The sequence below is a fragment of the Oncorhynchus nerka genome, linkage group LG10, assembly GCF_034236695.1.
Source record: "Oncorhynchus nerka isolate Pitt River linkage group LG10, Oner_Uvic_2.0, whole genome shotgun sequence".
In the NCBI taxonomy this organism is placed as follows: domain Eukaryota; kingdom Metazoa; phylum Chordata; class Actinopteri; order Salmoniformes; family Salmonidae; genus Oncorhynchus; species Oncorhynchus nerka.
Genome location: NC_088405.1, coordinates 45,356,270 through 45,383,130, shown reverse-complemented (window position 1 = coordinate 45,383,130; position 26,861 = coordinate 45,356,270). Strand labels below are relative to the sequence as shown.

Below are 26,861 nucleotides of genomic sequence, written 5' to 3'. Positions count from 1 at the left end.
ATTTAAGAGCAATTGGAGGCCACGGAAGGAGAGTTGTATGGCATTGAAGCTTGCCTGGAGGGTTGTTAACACAGTGTCCAAGAAGGGCCGGAAGTATACAGAATGGTGTCGTCTGCGTAGAGGTGGATCAGAGACTCACCAGCAGCAAGAGCGACCTCATTGATGTATACAGAGAAGAGAGTCGGTCAAGAATTGAACCCTGTGGCACCCCCATAGAGACTGCCAGAGGTCCGGACAGCAGACCCTCCGATTTGACACACTGAACTCTATCAGAGAAGTAGTTGGTGAACCAGGCGAGGCAATCATTTGAGAAACCAAGGCTGTCGAGTCTGCCGATGAGGATGTGGTGGTTGACAGAGTCGAAAGCCTTGGCCAGATCAATGAATACGGCTGCACAGTAATGTTTCTTATCGATGGCGGTTAAGATATCGTTTAGGACCTTGAGCGTGGCTGAGGTGCACCCATGACCAGCTCTGAAACCAGATTGCATAGCAGAGAAGGTATGGTGAGATTCGAAATGGTCGGTAAATCTGTTTGTTGACTTGGCTTTCGAAAGACCTTAGAAAGGCATGGTAGGATAGATATAGGTCTGTAGCAGTTTGGGTCAAGAGTGTCCCCCCCTTTGAAGAGGGGGATGACCGCAGCTGCTTTCCAATCTTTGGGAATCTCAGATGACACGAAAGAGGTTGAACAGGCTAGTAATAGGGGTGGCAACAATTTCGGCAGATAATTTTAGAAAGAAAGGGTCCAGATTGTCTAGCCCGGCTGATTTGTAGGGGTCCAGATTTTTCAGAACTTCAGCTGAATGGATTTGGGAGAAGGAGAAATGGGGAAGGCTTGGGCGAGTTGCTGTTGGGGGTGCAGTGCTGTTGACCGGGGTAGGAGTTGCCAGGTGGAAAGCATGGCCAGCCGTAGAAAAATGCTTATTGAAATTCTCAATTATGGTGGATTTATCAGTGGTGACAGTGTTTCCTATCTTCAGTGCAGTGGGCAGCTGGGAGGAGGTGTTCTTATTCTCCATGGACTTTACAGTGTCCCAGAACTTTTTAGAGTTAGTGTTGCAGGAAGCAAATTTCTGCTTGAAAAAGCTAGCCTTGGCTTTTCTAACTGCCTGTGTATAACAGTTTCTAGCTTCCCTGAACAGCTGCATATCACGGGGCTGTTCGATGCTAATGCAGAACGCCATAGGATGTTTTTGTGTTGGTTAAGGGCAGTCAGGTCTGGGGAGAACCAAGGGCTATATCTGTTCCTGGTTCTAATTTTCTTGAATGGGGCATGTTTATTTAAGATTGTTAGGAAGGCATTTTTAAAAAATATCCAGGCATCCTCTACTGACGGGATGAGATCAATATCCTTCCAGGACACCCCGGCCAGGTCGATTAGAAAGGCCTGCTCGCTGAAGTGTTTCAGGGAGCGTTTTACAGTGATGAGTGGAGGTCGTTTGACCGCTGACCCATTACGGATGCAGGCAATGAGGCAGTGATCGCTGAGATCTTGGTTGAAGACAGCAGAGGTGTATTTAGAGGGGAAGTTGGTTAGGATGATATCTATGAGGGTGCCCGTGTTTAAGGCTTTGGGGGGGTACCTGGTAGGTTCATTGATAATTTGTGTGATATTGAGGGCATCAAGTTTAGATTGTAGGATGGCTGGGGTGTTAAGCATGTTCCAGTTTAGGTCGCCTAGCAGCACGAGCTCTGAAGATAGATGGGGGGCAATCAGTTCACATATGGTGTCCAGAGCACAGCTGGGGGCAGAGGGTCGTCTATAGCAGGCGGCAACGGTGAGAGACTTGTTTTTAGAGAGGTGGATTTTTAAAAGTAGAAGTTCAAATTGTTTGGGTACAGACCTGGATAGTAGGACAGAACTCTGCAGGCTATCTTTGCAGTAGATTGCAACACCGCCCCCTTTGGCAGTTCTATCTTGTCTGAAAATGTTGTAGTTTGGAATTAAAATTTCTGAATTTTTGGTGGTCTTCCTAAGCCAGGATTCAGACACAGCTAGAACATCCGGATTGGCAGAGTGTGCTAAAGCAGTGAAAAGAACAAACTTAGGGAGGAGGCTTCTAATGTTAACATGCATGAAACCAAGGCTATTACGGTTACAGAAGTCATCAAAGAGAGCGCCTGGGGAATAGGAGTGGAGCTAGGCACTGCAGGGCCTGGATTCACCTCTACATCGCCAGAGGAACATAGGAGGAGAAGAATAAGGGTACGGCTAAAAGCAATAAGAATTGGTCGTCTAGAGCGTCTGGAACAGAGAGTAAAAGGAGGTTTCTGGGGCGATAAAATAGCATCAAGGTATAATGTACAGACAAAGGTATGGTAGGATGTGAATACAGTGGAGGTAAACCTAGGTATTGAGTGATGAAGAGAGAGATATTGTCTCTAGAAACATCATTGAAACCAGGAGATGTCATTGCATGTGTGGGTGGTGGAACTAATAAGTTGGATAAGGTATAGTGAGCAGGACGAGAGGCTCTACAGTGAAATAAGCCAATAAACACTAACCAGAACAGCAATGGACAAGACATATTGACATTAAGGAGAGGCATCCTTAGTCGAGTGATCAAAAGGGTCCAGGGAGTGGAGAGGTTGGTTTGGGGGTCACGGCGATTTAGACAGCTAGCCAGGACATCGGTAGCAAGCTAGCATAGGATGGAGGTCTGTTGTTAGCCACCTCTTGCGTTCCGTCAGTAGATTAGTGGAGTTCCGTGTTGTAGAGGGGATTAGTCCAAATCACACAACAACAAAAAAATAAAAACAATAGATATAGTTATAGAGGCCCAAGAAGAAACATAATAATAATAAAAATAAATAAATTGCTTCAATACAGGACTAAGATCAAATCGTACCACACCGGCTCCGACTCTCGTCGAATGTGGCAGGGTTTGCGAAACATTACAGACTTGGTTGTTGTCCTTGCACCACATGGTCAGGTCTCTGACCTCCTCCCTATAGGCTTTGTCATCGTTGTCAGTGATCAGGCCTACAAAACACTGTTGTGTTTTTATGGCGGTTTTGTAGCAGTGGCTTCTTCCTTGCTGAGCGGCCTTTCAAGTTATGTCGATATAGATACTTTTGTACCTGTTTCCTCCAGCATCTTCACAAGGTCCTTTGCTGTACTTCTGGGATTTGCACATTTCACACCAAAGTAGGTTCATCTCTAGGAGACAGAATGCCTCTCCTTCCTGAGCAGTATGATCCCATGGTGGTCCCATGGTGTTTATACTTGCGTACTATTGTTTGTACAGATGAACGTGGTACCTTCAGACATTTGGATTTTGTTCCCAAGGATGAACCAGACTTGTGGAGGTCTACAATTTTTTCTAAGGTCTTGGCTGATTTACCCATGATTTCAAGCAAAGAGGCCTTTTGCGTGTAGGGGGCAGTATTTTCGTTTTGGGCAAAAAATCGTACCCATTTGAAACTGCCTATTTCTCAGCCCCAGAAACTGGAATATGCATATAATTGTCAGATTAGGATAGAAAATACTCTAAAGTTTCCAAAATATTGTCTGTGAGTATAACAGAACTGATATTGCAGGCAAAACCCTGAGGAAAATCCAATCAGGAGGTGCTTCTTATTTTGAAACATCTCTGTTCCTATGCATGCCTATCCTCCATTTAAAGTGATATCAAACAGATTCATTTTTCTATGGCTTCCCTAAGGTGTCAACAGTCTTTAGACATAGTTTCAGGTTTTCATTTTGAAAAATGAGCGTGAAAGATCACATTGCGTAAGTGGATAGGCGGGGGCTCTCAGAGGGGGTTTTGTGCTACAGAGTCAAGCGGCCATTGCTTCTCCTGGTGTTATTGAAGAACCTACACACCCGGTTGATATATTATCGAATATATATTTTAAAAACTACCGGAGGAATGATTATAAAAAATGTTTGACATGTTTCTGTGGACATTATGAAGACTATTTGGAATTTCCGTCTGCGTTTTCGTGACCTCTCTTTCCTGTGGATTTCTGAACATAACGCGACAAACAAACGGAGGTATTTTGGGTATAAAAATAATCTTTATGGAACAAAAGGAACATTTGCCGTGTAACTGGGAGTCTCGTGAGTGAAAACATCCGAAGATCATCAAAGGTAAACGGTTAATTTGATTGCTTTTTTGATTTTTGTGACCAAGCTTCCTGATGCTAAGTGTACATAATGCTATGCTAGGCTATCGATAAACTTACACAAATGCTTGGATTGCTTTCGCTGTAAAGCATAATTTAAAAATCTGAGACGACAGGTGGATTAACAAAAGGCTAAGCTGTGCTTTGCAATATTGCACTTGTGATTTCATGAATATGAATATTTTTTTGTAATATTATTTGACTGTTGCGCTATGCTATTCAGCGGTTGCTGACGAAAATGATCCTGCGACAGGGATGGGTAGCGTCAAGAAGTTAACACAACGAGCATGTTAGATTGGATCAATTCTGTATAGTCGGTGGCCATCCAGACTCACACCTTTTACCCTGTCTAAGACTAATAAAAATACACATATATTAGCATCTGGGACAGATGCAGTTTACTATGGGCACGCTATTCATCCAAAAGTGAAAATGCTGCCCCATATCCCAAAAAGGTTGTGTTGCATTATGAGGAAAACAATTGTTGACTGCGTGAACTTTACAGAAGCTATTTGATCAAAGCACCTCCTCCCAGCTGCCCACTGCTCTTAGGCTAGGGAACACTGTCACCACCGATAAATCCACTATAATTGAGAATTTCAATGATCATTTCTCTACGGCTGGCCATGCTTTCCACCTGGCTACCCGTACCCCGGTCAACTGCCCGGCACCCTCCACAGCAACCCGCCAAAGCCCTTACCCTTTCTCCATCAACCAAATCCAGATAGCTGATGTTCTGAAAGAGCTGCAAAATCTGGAACCCTACAAATCAGCCGGGCTAGACAATCTGGACCCTCTCTTTCTAAAATTATCTGCCGAAATTGTTGCAACCCCTATTACAAGCCTTTTCAACCTCTCTTTCGTATCGTCTGAGATTACCAAAGATTGGAAAGCTGCCGCGGTCATCCCCCTCTTCACAGGGGGAGACACTCTAGACACAAACTGCTAAAGACCTATATCTATCCTACCTTGTCTTTCTAAGGTCTTTGAAAGTCAAGTCAAGAATCACACCGTACCTTCTCCGCTATGCAATCTGGTTTCAGAGCTGGTCATGGGTGCACCTCAGCCCCGGTCAAGACCTTAAACGACACCATAACCGCCATCGATAAGAGACAGCGTAGCCTAGTGGTTAGAGTGTTGGACGGCAGCGTAGCCTAGTGGTTAGAGTGTTGGACTAGTAACCGAAAGGTTTCAAGTTCAAATCCCCGAGCTGACAAGGTACAAATCTGTCGTTCTGCCCCTGAACAGGCAGTTAACCCACTGTTCCTAGGCCGTCATTGAAAATAAGAATGTGTTCTTAACTGACAAGCCTAGTTAAATAAAGGTAAAAATAAAAACATTACAGTGCAGCCGTATACATCGACCTGTTGACCTGGCCAAGGCATTCAACTCTGTCAATCACCACATTCTTATTGGCAGACTCAACAGCCTTGGTTTCTCAAATGATTGCCTCGCCCAGTTTACCAACTACTTCTCTGATAGAGTTCAGTGTGTCAAATTGGAGGGCCTATTGTCCGGACCTCTGGCAGTCTCTATAGGGATCAATCCTCAGGCGGACTCTCTTCTCTGTATACATCAATGATGTTGCTCTTGCTGCCGGTGATTCTCTGATACACCTCTACGCAGACAACACCATTCTGTATACTTCTTGCCCCTCTTTGGACACTGTGTTAACTAACCTCCAGACAAGCTTCAATGCCAACTCTCCTTCTGTGGCCTCTCCTTCTGTGGCAACTGCTCTTAAATGCAAGTAAAACGAAATGCATGCTATTCATCCGATCACTGCCTACACCTGCTCGCCTGTCCAGCATCACTGGATGGCTGTGACTTAGAATACGTGGACAACTACAAATACCTAGGTGTCTGGTTAGACTGTAAACTCTCCTTCCAGACTCACGTTAAGCATCTCCAATCCAAAAATGTAATCTGGAATTGGCTTCCTATATCGCAACAAGCATCCTTCACTCATGCCCTCGTAAAACTGACCATCCTACTGATCCTCGACTTCGGTGATGTCATCTATAAAATTGCCTCCAACACTCTACTCAACAAACTGGATGCAGTCTATCACTTTTGTTACCAAAACGGGTGGCACTACCCGCCATTGCGACCTGTACGCTCTCGTTGGTTGGCCCTCGCTTCATACTCGTCACCAAACCCACTGGCTACAGGTTATCTACAAGTCTCTGCTAGGTAAAGGTAAAGCCCCACCTTATCTCAGCTCACTGGTCACCATAGCAGCATCCACTCATAGCACGCACTCCAGCAGGTATATCTCACTGGTCACCCCCAAAGTAAATTCTTCCTTTGGTCGCCTTTCCTTCCAGTTCTCTGCTGCCAATGACTGGAACGAACTGCAAAAATCTCTGAAGCTGGAGACTCATATCTCTCTCACTAGCTTTAAGCACCAGATGTCAGAGCAGCTCACAGATCACTGCACCTGTACATAGCCCATCTGTAAACAGCCCATCTATCTACCTACCTCATCCCCATACTGTATTTATGTATTTATCTTGCTCCTTTGCACACCAGTATCTCTACTTGCACATTCCTCTTCTGCACATCTACCATTCCAATGTTTTAATTGCTATATTGTAATTACTTCGCCACCATGGCCTATTTATTGCCTTAACCTGTTTGGGGTAGGGGGCAGCATTTTCACTTTTGGATAAATATTGTGCCCAAACTGTCCTGCCTCCTACTCTGTCCCAGATCCTAATATGTGCATATTATTATTAGTATTGGATAGAAAACACTCTGAAGTTTCTAAAACTGTTTGAATCATGTCTGTGAGTATAACATAACTTATTTAGCAGGCGAAATCCCAAGGACAAACCATTCAGATTTTCTTTTGTTTTGAAGTTACTGTCTTTTCAATATGTTTTCATGGGGAATCCAGAATTCTAATAGACTTTCCTGCAGTTCCTACCGCTTCCACTGGATGTCGAAATTGGTTGAGGTTTTTCCTTTGTGTAACGAAGAAGTACCATAGCTCGGAACGAACGTCACTTCATGTGTACCTTTTGATAGAGGCGCGTAACCAGAAAAAGTAGCGTCAGTTTGATTGATTATATACGTTTAGAAATACCTCAAGTTGTATTACAAAAGTAGTTTGAAATGTTTTGGCAAAGTTTACAGATAACTTTTGAGATATTTTGTAGCGACGTTGCGTAACGGTGTTTTTCTGGATCAAATGCGCCAAATATATTGACATTTTGGATATGATGAGTGTAGCTTTAATTTGCTATCTTGCATGTGTAATTTAATGAAAGTTCGATTTTTATAGAAATGTATTTGAATTTTGCGCTCTGCATTTTCCCTGGCTATTGGCCATGTGGAACGCAAGCGTCCCGCCTCGCCTACCCCAGAGAGGTTAACTCCCTTATCTTACCTCATTTGCACTCACTGTATATAGACTTTTTGTTTTCTTTTGTTCTACTGTATTATTGACTATATTTTGTTTATTCCATGTGTAACTCTGTGTTGTTGTATGTGTCGAATTGCTATGCTTTATCCTGCCCAGGTCGCAGTTGCAAATGAGAACTTGTTCTCAACTAGCCTACCTGGTTAAATAAAGGTGAAATAAAAAATAAATGAAATGCAGTTTTTGATGAAGTCTCCTTCAAGTCGCTGCAGTTGCTTATCACCAACTGCACCTTGCAGCCATCACCTGCATTGTGGGAGGCACTATTTGTCAACCAATCATTAGGGTGTTTTTGGTTGGCCCAAGTGAACGTGACCAAAGATGTGATTGAAACAGGAACCAACTTTGCCGCGATTCTGAAGCAACAGGGGATACAAATTAAAGTGATATTTGAGACCCCTCTCTAACCAATTAATTGTACACACGTTATGTGTTTAGTTTGCGTGTGTGTGATATGGGGGTTTCGAGAAACATATTTAGACATTTATAGAGAACTTTTATTAACAATAGCAGCAATTTTGACACTTGCATGTTGATCTGAGCCTTGCTGTTTGAAGACCACCACAGTCATCTGTCGCAGATGCACATTCCCGACATCAATCGCCGACTTTCATCTACAGTGAGCTTCTTTACCCTTACTGCTCGAACACACCCAACCTCTTTCTTAGCCCACCCCCCCCAAACACACACCCATGCACACACGCACACACACCCATCAACAACAGATCCAGAGCTCACAGAGCGTCACAATCTACTGTATGCATCAAATCCCAGATTACTCCTCTGATGGAGAGAGAGAGAGAAGGAGAGGGAGGATATCCTGATCCAGGTCTCCAGATCATTAACATAAATCATCTCTGCAATTAAAACCTTGTTTATCTTAATTACTGAACTAATGAGACGAGTCCCACAGGACTAAGTCACACCCTCTGAGGACACTCGAGGATATGAGACGTAGAAGTCTTACAAAAGCACACAGGCGCACACACACACACTTATGCGCACGCACATGTGGAAATACGCACACAAATATACACACACACCCACACACCAAATTGCATCATCCTCCCACCTCCCCTCCTCATCCTCCTACCTCATTATCCGGGCGCTGCATCATCATCCTTCACTATCCGTGATCTATTTAACTGATAGTGACTTGATCAAGCCTACAGGCTCCAGCTCCATAAGGGCTTAGTACAGCACTATAATTTACGATTTCCCTCTACCACAGGGACTAGACACACTATCTAATTCATAACTTTTTAATACTGTAAAACATTTGACTGCATCCCTGCTGTAAATTTACAATAATATTATCCTTGAAATCTAAATGTAAGAAAAATAATGCATTTGTACATAAAATACATTTATTCAAATTGGTAGCAACATTAACAACAAATGAACAACATAATTGACAATAGAAGTAACAACCGTTAATTAACACATATGTAACCAAATAAGAGCATCATTACAACACTAATTTAAAAACTATATTATGTGCCTCTGTCTGGGATGTGGGTGAGAGAGACAAAGAGAGATGGAGGTGGAGTTAAAATCCTAGATCCATGATCAGTGGCAACTCTATTTGGGGAAAGGGGGTTTAAAGGTGGTGAAACACACAACAGGACAGTTTGGGTAGGAGAGCATCCAGGAGAGAGAAGTCCACGCAGCATAAGGTGTTCCTCATGGGGCTCAGAAACAATCCTCCTCAGTTCTGGGTCACCTCTTCTCACCCCTAGGACAAGAATAAAAAATATATATAATAGTAGCCAGAGAGCACCAGGGCTGTTACTCTGTAGGTAAAAAGACAAGGGACATATTACGTGTGTGTGTGTGTACCTACCTCACTAGAGGTCTTCAATTAAAGAATTGGAAGAATTGGGCAATGTAGGGGTTGAGAACAGCTAGTTTCCTCTGGGCCACCTTGTCATGCATTTTGTCCAATCTTCAGGTTTCATCGTCTTGGGTTGATTTGAACCAGGTATCTGTACCACCATATATCCAATATAGTTTATAAAATCAATTGAGGCATTGAACAAACACAAATAAGACAGCTAGATAACCCTAGCTAACTAATAAAACATTGCTATAGCCTACACAATACCACAGATTATTTTACCAGACTCACATCATTTTATTTTCTTTCTGTGCATCCAAACATTTGCATACTACTAGTAAAGTGAACAGGTTTAGCTAATACTGTAACATTATGGAACAATGTTGTTGAGAGGTCATACGGACACGGACGTATGTCACGCAGCTGAGAGCCGAGTGCACCAAATCACACAGCCTTTGTCACAGTGTTGTGACAACTAAAGAGGACACTGTCCGGGTGTTGTTGCCGTTCATGCTCTCCCCATTGAGTAGACTGTATCACGGGGACACCTAGATGGCTAACAATATTTGGCTGTTTTCGTAAATTCACTCTGTCTATCTACTACGATTTCAGAGCACTCTCGTCTGAGTGTGCCAGATCGCAAAATAACGGAGGAATTTATGAAGGTGCAACTCCTGTTGAATATGAGTACTGTAAGAAAACATCGGCAAAAAAAACGGTTTGCATACAAGGGAGCTCAATTCTCTGCTTGACTTTCCATCTATTCCTCTCTATTTTTCTATTAATTTACTGTGCGATATGTATCCTCAGTTTTTTCTCATTAGTTGAATATAGTTGGAGTATGTGTCCTGCTGTAAACTAGCGACACTGATCTGCTCTTACTTTTATAATATATAGTTGACGAAAGTGCCTTCTCTGCATTATACCGTCCTCTCTTATCCATATGAAATACAGTTTAGCAATCTACTGCGGACTCCTTTTATTGATCATTTTCACATTTCAGATATGCCTAATTTGGGTGGCTACTGGTTATACATCTAAAGATAATCAGCAGTAACATACCTCTACCGTCAATATTAAGAGATGAAGATGTAACATATTCTGGCAGATTTTTTGCAATATTTGTGCGTAAGAACAGAGCTACCACAGGCAGGCTTGCCCTCCAAAGTGATGGCGGGGGCAGAAAGAACACACTTTCCATCTGACTCTGCAACCTCCGCTACAAGTAGGCCATATGATTTTGATTGCTCTGGACTCCAGAGAAGTAACACGATATATCCCTAGTTGATATTGGCTGCTAACTTGACTTACTTTCAGCTCCAAATGCAGGTGTAAAACGCAGTTGATTTCTGTAGCCTATCTTGCGTTTTGAAAAAGCATAATTGTTTATGAGTGTAATGATGGGCTTCATTTATTGCATGTGGACATGTGCATAAGTTGCTAGTTTAAAATAATTTTGCAAAATACTTTACTCATCAGATTGTGCTGCTTTCTCCTGTTCTAGTAGGCCTAATAATTGCACAATGAGTCTGCAGAACAAAACATGTTGGGGTCTCCCTGCCACCCCCACACCTCTCTCCCTCTCTCTTCTGCCCCCTCCATTGTGGTCTAAAAGGTGAAAGAACTGGACCCAGCCAACAAACCCCAAATGACTCGGTTTTAGTCATACAACAACAAAACATAAAGTAGGTCTCTTAGCATATCAGCACAATACAGACTGGTGGAAATTATCCTCATCCTTTCCTTACGACCTTTCTTATTCAGCTGCAGTACATACTGTACAGTACATGGAAGGGAGTTGAAGAAAGTTCTGTTTGAAGTGTCTGTATTTTGTGGGAAACCAAGAGATTGAGCACATCACAGAGGACATCCCCAACATGCACGCACCCAGACAAACAAACACCCTCACTGCCCCAACTCCTGTATGTTGGTTTACAGGATATTATGTTTCTATCTGTCTAATTGTAGTGAGGTATTGTAACAGAACCTGTGGGGTTTAAAACAGAGTTAAACAGGGAGGTATAAACATTTGCCTCCCCCAAAATTGTTATTTGCAGTGTCCGTTGCAAAATGTTTTGCTACAGTGTCCAACTGAACACAACCCAGGTGGAGGAGACATGGTAGCCAAACTCCCTGATGGACAGTATGATCTTGATTGATCATATTTAGACGTATTTATATTTATATATTTAATGTTCTGCACGGTTGCACTGAACAGAGCCTGATAGTTTATCGACTATTCTATTATTATATTGCATTATTATATGAAAGCATTGATTGTTATGTGTTTGGATTAGCCCTGTGTAGTATTCTGTAAGATCATCATCATCATAGTGATTGATTTTGAGTGTCTGTGCGTATGTGTGTGATGGGGATTGATTAACTGATTGATTGCGTCTGACAGACCTGAGATGATGGTGTAGCCAATGCCCCTCGGTCTCCCCAGATCCTGGTCAATGGCTTTTATCTTGCGCACCTCATAGCCCTGTGGACACACACACACACAGGCATTCAGACAGGCATGAACACATACATACACGCACACAAACACACAGTAGAAAGATGTTTAGAACACTGCCACACCGAGAAACTCAGTACGCATATGAACACATAGACCCCCCCCCGCTAATTAAACATGTATAGCCAATATCCCTGAGCCATTACGCACTTAGAAAACAGGAAAATGTCTGCTGCCACAAAGTAACTAACATCATCACAAAGCACAAATGGACTGGCCTTATTTCTCTCCTGTTGTTTCAAAACTCTACAGCTGAGAAGATAAGGCTGCAAGTCATGAAAAAAATGTAGAGAACGATAAAGAGAGAGGAGGGTTCAGAAAAAAAGCGGTTTGAAAAGTCTTTGATCCGCAGAGCTTTCTCGGCCTCCGCGCCTCAATCAGACACGGTGGCGGTACTTAAAAGTCTCTCTTTCTCTCCATCCCTCTCTCTCCCTTTCCCTCTCTCTCGCTACCTCTTCCAAGCTGACCAGAGAACACCCCCTCCCTCTCTTGTCTCCATCCCTCTCTCCCTCCCTCCTTTACTATCTACCTCCCATTGATTCCACAAATTGTGTCTGAGGCGTGTTTATGCTCCACTTCTGCCAAAGCATCTCCTGTCATTGACCAATTACAGCAGAATCAATTACAGCTCTTTTAGAGGTGAGCGATCACTACCAGAGAGACAGAGAGAGAGGCAGGGAGAGAGAGGGAGAGGGGAGAGAGGAAGATGGGGGGGGGAGAGAGACTGTGAGAGGAAAGTGAGCGAGAGAGAAAGAGGGAGGGAGAGCTGAAGTAATATGAGCAATATTCTCCTGCTGTCCACACAATATGTTCAATCAACCAGCATTTAAACTCCCCTCACCCTCCTCCCCTCTCTCTCTATTACTCACTCCCTCTCAGCTCAAACATATTCCCCCTCTCCTCTCTGTCTTAATCCCTTATCCCTGTACAATACTACCTTCCCTCCTCCCCCTCCCAAAATATACTCCCACTTCTACCATTTCAGCTCAGTGGTTTGACAGCCAAATTGTGTTTGTCCCAGAAAGGGTTTAAATGTCATTTCTGACAACACAAATCCAAAACAACAGCCACAAACTCGGGCCCTATGCTGTTCTTTGACAAAGCCTTTACTCTCTCAACCCGTCATCAAAGTTTTGTACAGATGGCAGGTTGATTAGCGGAAACAGAGAGACAGAAAGAGATGGAAGGAGAGAGAGAGAGACAGGGAGGGATGGAGAAAATGCAAAAGAGAGGGAAGGAGAGAGAAAGAAAGGGATAGCATTTGAGAAATGACCTACAACAGGGCTACATGTTTAATATCCTTTTACGTGTAAATATCAGCGGCCTTGAGGACAGTTGACACCCACTCAGGCAATCTAGCCCCGCAGCTTATCACAGCCAAACACTAGTGTGGTTTATTGGGAGGGTTCAATGCATTGAGATGAGCATGTTCAAGATGAATGGCCAATTCTCGTCTCTCGTCTCACCATTATTGAATTGTTATAAGATGTGGTTAGGAAACCTACCATAACAAAAAGATTGGTGACAAGTAAGTCTGAACCTTCGGTAAATCTTCTGTCTGGAAGAAGTCATTTTTTTCTTAAGTTTAAAACTGTTATTTTCCTTGGTACAGTGTAGGCTAATGTTAGCACAGTGTATTGCTAGCAGAGGCAAGTGCATAGTTGAGCTAGCTAAGAGAGAGAGTTAGCATTGTCATGGACTGCAGAAAAGGATACCAATCAGACTTTGGAGCAGGAAAACAATGTGATTAAAAAGGGAGGAGTAAAGGAAGAGGAAAGGAAAGGCGATTTATTCAGCTGTGAAGACAAACTTTGGAATTAAAAATTGCTAAGTGAGCAAACTTGAAGATGAAATGCCAGTGAGTGACGTGAAGGAAGATCAAGTGATTGACTAAAATATTGCTGCGGCAGAACATAACGTTGCCGTGGTTGAGGACAATTTAGAGAGTGAGAATCCGGCGCTAATTAAAAAACGTAAAATGTATTTAATTGTTGAAAATATTGGACAGTTTGATGAAAGTATTGAGGAGTAGAGCTCATATACAGAATGATTAGAATATTTTGCTCTTGCAAATTACATTGATGAGGGCACAATTGTGCCTACATTTCGTTGTGTAATGTAATGCTACGCAGCCTGCTACAGCCAGACAGGTCAGATAAGACATATGGGGATATTGTGGAAATACTGAAAGGACACTTTTCACCAAAACCACTAGTTATTGATGAAAGGTTTAGGTTCGACAGAAGAAATCAGGAAGAGGGAAAATCAGTGACAATGTTTTGTTTGCTGCTGCATTAAGTAAACTGTCAGCACTGTGAGTTTAATGACGTTTTAAATGACACCATTAGAGACAGACTAGTATGTGGGCTACGGAGTGAAATTACAAAAAAAGAGACTTGATTGAAAGTAATCTGACCTTGGCAAAGGCTATTGAAGACAGTGTGTCCATGGAACTAGCTGCTAAAGAGGCTCAGCAGTTGAGTTCATCAGGACGAGCCTGTGGTAAAAAGGGTCACATCGAACGAGCCTGCCTACATTTTTTTGTGTGTAATGTGGCCAAATACATTGCATTTACTATACACCCTTCTACAGTCAGACAGGTGTAATAAGTAATAAGATGTAGACATTACTGAGGTCACAGTTAAATGGACAACTTGAAAAGCTGCCACTCTACGTAATAAAAGGAGACCATTATCACTACTGGGACATTCGTGGCTAGAGAAAATCACACTGGACTGGCCTTCAATGGGTAGAATGGCACAATGGCACAATCTTAAATAAACATGGAGAAGTCTTTAATGGAGAGCTAGGTATCATGAAATAGAATATAGTGAAGCTTAGCATTATACCAGATAGCAAACCAATCCTATCACACAAAAAGTTTAGTCAAGAACAAAGTACTGGAGCCGGTCAGCGTGAGTGAATGGGCGACACCCATCGTACCACAGTGGGACGCTAGCGTCCCATTTCGACAACTTCCTTCAGGCTTCAGGATTCTGTAAGGGCCGATGCTGGAGAAGAGAAGCAGGTACAGGAAGTAGAACATTTAACATGGAACAGACATCAAACAGGACAAAGAGAGCATCATAATTGGGCATGCAAAGACAAACAAACATTAATCCTGAAGCAGGGAACAGAGCTTGGGAATAGACAGATATAGGGGAGGTAATGGTAATGGGGATTGAGTCCAATAATCGCAGATGCGCAGATGCGCATGACGGGGGAAGGCAGGTGTGCGTACTGCTGGTGGCAGGAGTGCATAATACTGGGGAGCCTTGCGCCTTTGAGCACCAGGGAGGGGCAGCAGGAGTAGGCGTGACAACAAGACTCTGTCCATGGTCAAGGCTATCTTGTATGCCCCCAGCTCCTCAGAAGATGAGCCAACTACGTTATTTTCTGGATATATTGACTTACTACTAATGTTTCATTCAGAGTTTAGCAATGAAGCTGAAGTACTCCATTGAGTTTGTAGTCTGAAATAAATGAGAACAGTTGGTGCTACGAGCAGGGTTTACCACAATTTGTAGTCAAACCAGAGAGTCCAGATCAGTGGAGCAGGAGCTGGCAACAAACAGGGTAGGCACAGTTCCTACACCTGTTTCCACTCATTTTGACATCTTGGGGAGATGAGAATCATATGCTGAACAATTATAGGATACGGACCTAGAAAACCTGAGTTTATTCAGTAGGCCCATCGTGTAACGACCGGTCGGAAATATCTGGTGTGGGGTAGGTTCCATGAGGATAGGTCTCGAGTGAAGGTTTTCCTCTGCGAGATCCAGGTAAAAATCAGGTGTAGGGTAGGTTCCATAAGGATAGGTCCTGAGTGGAGGTTTTCCTCTGCGAGATCCATGAGTGACAATATAGTATAGGGTAGGTTCCACTGGGAAAAAAGTCCCAGCTGCAGTGACAGTAAGTTTTAGGAAGATGAGAGTTCTAGAAGCTAGTGAGTAAAAACAAATATTTAAAAAAAATATTCAAACTGTTTGAGTTACGTGTAGTAGCAGTAGCAATATGGAAAGAGGTTGGTTTAGGTCCTATGGGGAGGGGGAACCATGAAAGATTATGTGGAAATAGGAAGACAAGTGTGAATAATTTAGATAATGTAGGTTATCAACAACAGCGATATTTGAGGCACAATACTGGAATAAGACATTAAATCATCCATATTCTCCAGTAATTTGCAGAAGCCATAGTATTGGTTCTAATACAAGGTATTAAGTGCCATGACCAATTAATATGCACAAATACCATAACTATTATCCGGGCGAGTGGGTAGCGATATCTTGGAAAATAGTTAATAGAGGTGTGTATTATATATGGGAGTGAAGAAATCTAAAATACCCTTGACACCGTTTTGAGAGGTTTGGGGATAATAACTATTTATATGGCGACAGACAGCCCCGATTCTCCAAGCAGAGCTAGAAGATTTTAATAAAGCCATGGAGGCGCTGAAAGAAGCGCATGAGCATTACACCAATTCAGCTCGAATATGGGAAATTAGTAGAGGTACTCAGCTGCAAAAAGACAGGGTATGGGAGTGAATTGATATAATTTGTACTTCGGCTTTGATGGCAGGTTTGAAACCTGTGAACAAAACGGCAATTGCGGGGGTTGTGGATGAAATAGAGCAAGATGTTGTGAGAGTGGAACGTGCGAGGGGTTAATACGGCCACAGTGAAAGTCACTAACAGTGGTTTCAATGGCCAAGGTAAGACAATGAAACATAGCAAAAAAACATAGGAGATAGCTCCCTGTTTAGATGTGGGACTATCGGACATTGGAAGAATAAGTGTGGGGTGGTATTGGAACCTGCTGCATTCGGAGGAAATGCCGTTATACAAGCCTTTGCATCCATGTCAAATGAGCAGCGACACATCCTCTTGAGGGCAACGAGTGAACATTTTACATTGCAGTGCATGGCTTCGTTTTGATTGATAGTGGTTCATAGAGTTTGCAGTTTCTTTTTGAAGGAAGACGTATGAGATCACATCTTACACAACTTTTTAATAGATGCCGGGGATCAAATATCATGGATTCATGATGAGAAATTGGCAAAAATTGCCAAAGGAAAACGTATTTTGGGTTAAAGAATCTAGGTGAAATGCCAGGGGGATGGATTCTAAAGATGTAACAAATTACCTTCTTGGATATAGGGGGCGCTATTTTAATTTTTGGATGAAAAACGGTCCCGTTTTAAACAAGATATTTTGTCACGAAAAGATGCTTGACTATGCATATAATTGACAGCTTTGGAAAGAAAACACTCTGACGTTTCCAAAACTGCAAAGATATTGTCTGTGAGTGCCACAGAACTGATGTTAAATGCGAAACCCAGATAAAGATCCAATCAGGAAGTGCCTCCACGGATATATTATTGAATACATATGTTAAAAACACTTTGAGGATGGATCCTAAACAACGTTTGCCGTGTTTCTTTTTGGAAAAAAGGAACATTTGCTATCTAACTGGGAGTCTCCTGAGTGAAAAGCATCTGAAGTTCTTCAAAGGTAAATTATTTAATTTGGTTGCTTTTCTTATTTTTGTGAAAATGTTGCCTGCTGCCAGCACAGCCTAGCATAGCATTATGCCATGCTAAACTTACACAAATGCTTGTCTAGCGTTTGCTGTAACGCATATTTTGAAAATCTGAGATGACAGTGTTGTTAACAAAAGGCTAAGCTTGTGTTTCAATATATTTATTTCATTTCATTTGTGATTTTCATGGATAGAAAAAGTTGCGTTATGCAAATGCTTTATAGTTTATGTATTTTTCTGTCGATTTCTCAGCCAAGCAGGATGAACAAACATGACGTTTTTCGCCTCCAAAAATATTTTGGAAAAAAGGAACATTTGCTATCTAACTGGGAGTCTCCTGAGTGAAAGCATCTGAAGTTCTTCAAAGGTAAATTATTTAATTTGGTTGCTTTTCTTATTTTTGTGAAAATGTTGCCTGCTGCCAGCACAGCCTAGCATAGCATTATGCCATGCTAAACTTACACAAATGCTTGTCTAGCGTTGGCTGTAACACATATTTTGAAAATCTGAGATGACAGTGTTGTTAACAAAAGGCTAAGCTTGTGTTTCAATATATTTATTCCATTTCATTTGCGATTTTCATGAATAGGGAACGTTGCGTTATGGTAATGCGCTTGAGGCTATGATTACGCTCCCGGACACTGGATTGCTCGTCGCTAGAGGTTAAAATTATCTGGCCAAACACTCCTGGTAACTCAGAAAACCTTGAGGGGGTTTATGAGACATTTTATGTCGTATTATTCTGAAATAGATTTCTAGAGTGAACGAATGGGTGGAGAGGTCACGAGGAATTGGCATAGGCTTTACCAAACCTAAAATGAACTCTAATTCGTTAGTTCATAAACATTGTGGTGTCGTGGTTATGGAGAATAGTACATGCTAAATAAAATATACATTAATTATGGGGTGGATTAAAACAAATATTTAATGATTGGAGTAAGGACAGTGGATTTACCATTATCATGTTTGGTTTATAATTAATACTTGTGGATTGCCGATTAAAATGTAGCATAGTGAATGCTAACGAAATGTACACTTTCTTTTCATGATCTCTTGTTGGAATGTCCCTGGAGACTGTGGTCTTGGGGAGAGCAGTAAGTGATATTCGGAAGTTTTAAGTATGAAAGTATCTGGATTAGACCATAAACAGGGTTCCCAGATAAGTAAGACCGGTTCATGTGTGTTTTTGATCTCCGGTTTACCACACACACCAGCACCCAACACAACTAACCAGTTATGAATATGCGTTAGTGATGTTGATACAGAGGGATTTATTTAGTGGGGTCTTTTCAGTTTGGTTTAACTTGGGTATGCAGAAGGATGGACGTGTTTGAAATGTTTAAAGGGTTTCTGAAGGACAGGGAAAGAAAATGGAGAGGAAATATTTAATGGTGTCGTATGCCCTGTATCCTGTATTTCTGGTGAGGCCTGATCAATCTCACTAGAAATGATCGAAAACAAGTGGGATTTAATTATAAAATGAATGAGAAACACCTGTCCCTCTTCTATTTTACCATCACTTCATGAGATACTATTATTTCCTTGTGAAGTTATCAAGAGTTGTAACTCTTAAGTTAATTGGTTATTCGAATTTGTTTATTTTTGATTTAACATGTTGTTTATGAATCATGATGTGAATAATGTGTTCGATGGGAAAATGACCAGTTCCCTGGGGTCCTGGTCCTTGGGTAAATATACAAATGTATTTTGTTCATTCTGCATATAGAAGGAAACATATATGTTAAAAAGGGAAGACAGTTTGTCCAAAAGGATTGTGAAATGTGTATTGCTGTTTTCATTTTTGTCTTTGTTTCAATACAAATTTCACCAGATTGGGTCTACTGGAGTGTGAGATTCCCCGGTGGGTTAGGGCGCTTACTTCCAGATCTGGTAACTCTTCTGAGAGGTCGCCAGTAAAATACGGGTGTAGAATCAAAATTTGAAAGTGGTTTCAACAGTAACAGTATGTTGTTATGCTCTTTGATGTTTGTCGTAGAAATAATGTTATTAAGAAAATTGGGAATGTAATAATTGGTCATATAGTCATTGCTTGTATGGATTTCCTGAAACAGAAATTAATTGAACTAAACTGTTGTTCTGATCTTTCCTCTCTTGAGGTTATCATGGAAGGTGATGTCTGAGCATGTCTTAATGCATGGTATGAATAATTTGATCACAAACAGTGTGTGTGAACCTCAAAACCCTCCCTAAGTGTGGTATCATTCCCAGAGACTATGTATATTGTTAGGAGATCGTAGGAGAGGGAGAACTGTGCACAATATAGGGACTGTTATGACGTTAGATTGAACGTTACACATACCCAGATCATGGTGAAAGTAGCAGAGATAGTGTTAGCATTTCAGACACTATTGTCAACTTTCAAGAAACTTGTGACTCAGAGTATTGTTAGGTTGGATATTCTTCCAACTTCATTAATCTCTTCCCCATTCATAACAGCCGGCGAACACTTGACAGATTTACATGCAGTAGTTATTCTCACAGTTGTCGCTGTAGGGACAGTAATTGAAGGAGGCTATAGTCATGGGCCATGTTAGTAGTAGCAGGGGTTACTTTAGTAGCATTGTTGGTATATCATTTCATGAGGACTCATGCCACATGGCTTGGTAGCTGGTAACTGGGAGACCGATGGGAGTACCGGGGGCTGTTATTCAAATGTCACAAATGAGTGATTTGGCCATAAAGGGGGAGTCTGTGTTGTCAGGAAATGACCCACGCGTTGCAGTGTGTATATCCTCAGGTGAAAGCAGCATATGAGGAGCAAGAGATAACTGAGGGCACGGGCTGAATTCTTGAGATTGAGTGTACATCAAGATGCACCAGGCGGGGGTGTTGGGACAGCGTTCGTCTGGTCACACAATACTCCTTACAGCACATGCAGCGGTAAAGATTGTCATGCCTCTCCTCTGTGGGTTCACGGTTCTCACGGGAAGTGAGGTTCGGCTGCATAATGGGTGAGCTTGAAGACGCCATGACAGAGGAAGCGGAGCTAAAGAGAGAGAAAGACAAGATTCCACTGTAGCCATTCAGATGGGTTGAGTCTGGGAGTTAAACAACATATTTGAGTTTGTTTAGCTGCTTTATTTTTTTATCTTTATTTTACTAGGCAAGTCAGTTAAGAACAAATTCTTATTTTCAATGACGGCCTAGGAACAGTGGGTTAACTGCCTGTTCAGGGGCAGAACGACAGATTTGTACCTTGTCAGCTCGGGGGTTTGAACTTGCAACCTTCCAGTTACTCGTCCAACGCTCTAACCACTAGGCTACATCACCCCAGGTTAATGCAGCATGGGGAATGTTTTCCTGGCACACGTTAGGCCCCTTGATACCAATTGAGCAATGTTTCCATGCCCTGAATTCAGGCTGTTCTGGAAGCTACATCGCAGTAGATTACTTTACCTAGTAAACATTTTCATTCTGCTCCCCCGTGGGAATCGAAACCCACAGCCCTGGTTTTGCAAGCGCCATGTTCTACCAACTGAGCTAAACAGGATCTTTCAAACCAGCGGCCCTTTTTTTGCTTCCCTGCCCTGCCTCTCACTACATTGATGTCAGAAGTGGGGTGGTGGCTGTGGGGCCATTGAAACGCGCAGCCCACGATGTGCGAGAGGACTGAGTAGTCAAAAGCATGGCGATGTGCCTTCCCATTTGCAGTGTAGCAATCCACACTATATGAGCCACACTACTACTTCCACCAAGTCAGTTACCCTATTGGTGTGATGTGTATGTGGTTTTCTTTTCACTCCAGCGACCCAAGTTTGCTTCCCTGCCCTACTGTTCGCTATAATATCATGAATTTATATGTTTAAAAAAATGATGTAGCAACTCCAGATACCCCTTTTAATGAGAGCCCAGTTTTTTTTGTGACATGCAGGTATTTGTGATATACCATGCTGCGGCACTGCAGCTGGATGCGTTTCTAAAAATATAGTGTTTATTTCAGCAAATGGTATTATTCTCTTGGACATTTCAGGCATCTAACAGGAACCACAGCTGCCACTGAAAGGTGGTAGTTTAATCATAATATAATTATTACTCTTCATATGTTCGAAGGAAATGTGTGTAAATGTAACCTGTGTCCAGCTTTGCTTCCTCCACTGTCCCTGCCCCCCTACTGGGCAAAAACCAGTGGTCCTCTGATTGCAAATACATGTGACCACCCGCCTGAAAAACAAACCAGGGGTGCATTCAGCAGGATGGAACTTTTTGTTTGATTACAAGACAGACAGACAGATACACCGATAGATTGATTGAATGTTATTATTCTTATATTAAAATTCTCATTAAATAACCATAAATCATTTAAATTCAATAAAAAAATCAATTCAACACCCACTGACTCTACTTCTGCTGAGACTGACTACTCCTGCTGACACAACTTTTATTGACACTTTTGTCAGTCTCAGCTGGGAAACATGGTTTCCGTTAGTGGGGGGTGGGGGTGGTGGGATAGAGACACATTGGCTGGGTGGGGTTAGGGAATGGGATGGGAGGTTGGACAGCGGAGATAGGATAAATTCTCTATGTAATCTATTTTACGTTTGAATACAGAAGTTATGCTGGATGATTTAGCACGCTGCTCAGCTAGCTAAGTAACTAGATAGCTATCTAACTAATGTTTGCTAGCACCTCTGTCCATTTATTTCAATAAATAGACTTCACGTCTGTCTACATCCCTCCAAACCCATTGTAGTTGTATTCACCGCATGTGACAAATAACATTTGATAACATTTTATTTAATTTTGATTCTGACAATGATTCAACTCTGCACTGAGACTAGGTAACACGGTCAACACCGATTATCCATGATTATCGAAAACTTCAACAAGCATTTCTCAACGGCTGGCCATGCCTTCCTCCTGGCTACTCCAACCTCGTCCAACGGCTCCGCCCCCCAGCTACTCGCACAAGCCTCTCCAGGTTCTCCTTTACCCAAAACCAGATAGCAGATGTTCTGAAAGAACTGCAAAACCTGGACCCGTATAAATCAGCTGGGCTTGACAATCTGGACCCTCTATTTCTGAAACTATCGGCCGCCATTGTTGCAACCACTATTACCAGCCTGTTCAACCTCTCATATCGTCTGAGATCCCCAAGGATTGGAAAGCTGCCGCAGTCATCCCCCTCTTCAAAGGGGGTGACACCCTGGACCCAAACTGTTACAGACCTATATCCATCCTGCCCTGCATATCTAAGGTCTTCGAAAGCCAAGTCAACAAACAGGTCACTGACCATCTCGAATCCCACCGTACCTTCTCCGCTGTGGAATCTGGTTTCCGAGCTGGTCACGGGTGCACCTCAGCCACGCTCAAGGTACTAAACGATATCATAACCGCCATCGCTAAAAGACAGTACTGTGCAGCAGTCTTCATCGACCTGGCCAAGGCTTTCGACTCTGTCAATCACCATATTCTTATCGGCATGCTCAGTAGCCTCGGTTTTTCTAATGACTGCCTTGCCTGGTTCACCAACTACTTTGCAGACAGAGTTCAGTGTGTCAAATCGGAGGGCATGTTGTCCGGTCCTCTGGCAGTCTCTATGGGGGTGCCACAGGGTTCAATTCTCGGGCCGACTCTTTTCTCTGTATATATCAATGATGTTGCTCTTGCTGCGGGCGATTCCCTGATCCACCTCTACGCAGATGACACCATTCTATATACTTCCGGCCCTTACTTGGACACTGTGCTATCTAACCTCCAAACGAGCTTCAACGCCATACAACACTCCTTCCGTGGCCTCCAACTGCTCTTAAACGCTAGTAAAACCAAATGCATGCTTTTCAACCGTTCGCTGCCTGCACCCGCACGCCCGACTAGCATCACCACCCTGGATGGTTCCAACCTAGAATATGTGGACATCTATAAGTACCTAGGTGTCTGGCTAGACTGTAAACTCTCCTTCCAGACTCATATCAAACATCTCCAATCTAAAATCAATTCTAGAGTCGGCTTTCTATTCCACAACAAAGTCTCCTTCACTCATGCCGCCAAACTTACCCTAGTTTAAAACTGACTATCCTACCGATCCTCGACTTCGGCGATGTCATCTACAAAATAGCTTCCAATACTCTACTCAGCAAACTGGATGCAGTTTATCACAGTGCAATCCGTTTTGTTACTAAAGCACCTTATACCACCCACCACTGCGACCTGTATGCTCTAGTCAGCTGGCCCTTGCTACATATCCGTCGCCAGACCCACTGGCTCCAGGTAATCTACAAGTCCATGCTAGGTAAAGCTCCGCCTTATCTCAGTTCACTGGTCACGGTGGCAACACCCACCCGTAGCACGTGCTCCAGCAGGTGTATCTCACTCATCCCTAAAGCCAACACCTCATTTGGCCGCCTTTCGTTCCAGTTCTCTGCTGCCTGTGACTGGAACGAATTGCAAAAATCGCTGAAGTTGGAGACTTTTATCTCCCTCACCAACTTCAAACATCTGCTCTCTTGAGCAGCTAACCGATCGCTGCAGCTGTACATAGTCTATCGGTAAATAGCCTACCCAATTTACCTACCTCATCCCCATACTGTTTATATTTATTTACTGTTCTGCTCTTTTGCACACCAGTATCTCTACCTGTACATGACCATCTGATAATTTATCACTCCAGTGTTAATCTGCAAAATTGTAATTATTCGCCTAACTCCTCATGCCTTTTGCACACAAATATATATATACTCTCTTTTTTTCTTTTTTCTACTGTGTTATTGACTTATTAATTGTTTACTCCATATGTAACTCTGTGTTGTCTGTTCACACTGATATGCTTTATCTTGGCCAGGTCGCAGTTGTAAATGAGAACTTGTTCTCAACTAGCCTACCTGGTTAAATAAAGGTGAAATAAAATAAAATAAAAACTCTTACTGAGATTGACTTAAATCATACTGACACTGACTCAACTCCTGCAGACTCAAATCCTACTGAGATTGACTTAAGTCCTATGGACAATGATGCAATTCTTACTGAGACTGAGAGCGTCCTAATATGGACACCATACACAAGGTCAGATTTTGGTTAGAGTTATTAACATGCTAATTCACAGGTGACTTTCAAACATGTAACTACAAAACATTACTTACATACTGGAACAAGAAAACATGTATTAACAACAGTAATTACACATGTGAAATAACATTCAGCAAGTGGATGTGTAATCACACATTCCTTGTTCCAACTGTGTAATAACTGATAGCTCTACAACCTTATTACCATGTAATTACATAGTAACACCTATGTAACTAATATGTTGTTACGGCAGAGGACGTTATCTGGAGACGGCACACATATCACCTACTGTTGAGTAAACCAACACTGACAGAACCAACAGTTGTGACTTTTATTTTATTTGAGTGGACCAAAACTATTACTGGGTGACACCCTGACCCAGAAGTCATCACCTAGGGGCTCATGGTCCCCTTCCAGGACTGTTGTTCATAATGGGGACACATAAAGTAGGAGGGGAGGAGATTATGTATTGGGGTAGTGCCGCAGAGCATCATGGGGGTTCTATATGTGGAGATGAGCACATTCTAGATAATTGGTTGAACTGATTCCTGTCCACCTTCTCATCATTATTGAATTGTTATAAAGACAAGGTTATGAAACGCGCAAGACATAACAACTAGCAAACTGAAAATGACAGATGCCAGTTAGAATATGATGTTAGGGCAGGACTGTGTGAGTAAGCATATTGCATATACAGCATAGTGGATGTCTGTCTGTGTTTCAGTGGCGCTGTAGCTATGTGCTTTTGTTATCCAGTTAATCACATCACTATCAGGCCACAGAGGGACAAGTGTGGGTGGGTGGGTGTTTGGATGGCAGTGTGTGTGTGTGTGTGTGTGTGTGTGTGTGTGTGTGTGAGAGAGAGAGAGCTACTGAGTGTGCAGGATTTTGTTCCAACTTTATTCTAGCATGCCTGATTCTACTAATCAGCTACTCCTCAGGACCTACATTAGCTGAATCAGGTGTGTTAGTGTAGGGCTGGAGCAAAAGCCAAACCCATCCAGTAGCTCTCCATGAAGATAAGATACTCTGAGCCCCACGTTCCCTCTGCCCCACTTCTCCCTTCCTTCTTTCTCTCTCTCCCTCTCTTCCTCTCCCTCCCCCTCTTCTTCCTCTCTCCTTTTTCCTCCACCTTCTTTCTCCCTCTCTCTTTCTCTCCCTCTGACCTTCGCTGTGACAGCTGATGAATCGAAGAGTCTGGGAGACACCAGGCTTCGCCTCCGTCACACCCCGTTAATATGCATGCAAATGTAGCACTTGACATTTCACTACTGCACCTCATAGAGGGTACTAGGAGAGGGATGGAGTTGTGTGGTGTGGGGAGGGGACAAAGAGAGGGACAGAGGGGTAGGGAGTGAGGGAGAGGGAGGGAGGACAGGAAGGGGGTCGGGGGTGGACAGTGCATTTAGTGATGGGACAGAGCAAGGGATTAGGAAAGGGGGATGGAGAGAGGGTGGATAGTGAGAGGGACAGGATAGGGCAGTTAGAGATAGGGAGAGATGGAGGGGATGGAATGATGGAGGGGAAGGAATAGAGGGTCAGATAGAGGGACAGACAGGGTAGTGCAGTTAGAGGGGACAGAGAGAGGGAGGAATTCAGGGAGCGTACAGAGAGATGGGACATCCAGTTTCAACTGTTCTGCCTTATTATTATTCGACTATGCTGGTCATTTATGAACATTTGAACATCTTGGCCACGTTCTGTTATAATCTCCACCTGGCACAGCCAGAAGAGGACTGGCCACCCCACATAGCCTGGTTCTTCTCTAGGTTTCTTCCTACCTAGGTTTTGGCCTTTCAAGGGAGTTTTTCCTAGCCACCGTGCTTCTACACCTGCATTGCTTGGTGTTTGGGGTTTTAGGCTGGGTTTCTGTACAGCACTTTGAGATATCAGCTGATGTACGAAGGGCTATATAAATAAATTTGATTTGACATAGAGAGGGGACAGAGAGAACAAGAGGGGACCGAGAGAGGGAGGAATTCAGGGAGCGTACAGAGAGATGGGACAGAGAGAACAGATGGAGAAAGAGGGGAGAAAGAGAGAGGGGACCAAAGCAGCACAGCTGGGAAGGGGACAGAGAAAGGGAGCGAGGGAGATGGGAAGAAGGGCGAGTGAGGGAGTGAGTAAAAGATAGGGCGAGAGGGAGGGAACAGAGTGGGGGAGTAAGAGAGGGTAAGAGAAAGAGAGACGGGATAGTTCAGCTAGCGGGGGGACAGAGAGAGGGGAGTAAGGGAGTAGACAGAGTGAGGGAGGGAATAAGAGAGGGCATGAGATAGAAAGTGTGAGGGAGGGAACGAGAGAGGGACAGAGAGGGGAAGAGGGGGACAGAATGAGGGGGTGAGGGAACATAGGAGGGAGGGAGACAGAGAAAGGACAAAGAGGGAGATGAGG

The 26,861-nt window shown here is 43.0% G+C and overlaps 1 protein-coding gene across 1 annotated transcript in view; it reads right to left on the bottom strand.

Moving 5' to 3' along the window:
- The window catches only part of LOC135573707 (cadherin-23-like), a 199,728-nt gene that overhangs the window by 46,726 nt on the left and 126,141 nt on the right, over positions 1-26,861 (bottom strand). Inside the window, exon 7 of the mRNA XM_065023313.1 lies at positions 11,798-11,876. Within this exon, the coding sequence (XP_064879385.1) occupies positions 11,798-11,876 (79 nt within the window). The remainder of the gene's footprint in view (positions 1-11,797; positions 11,877-26,861) is intronic.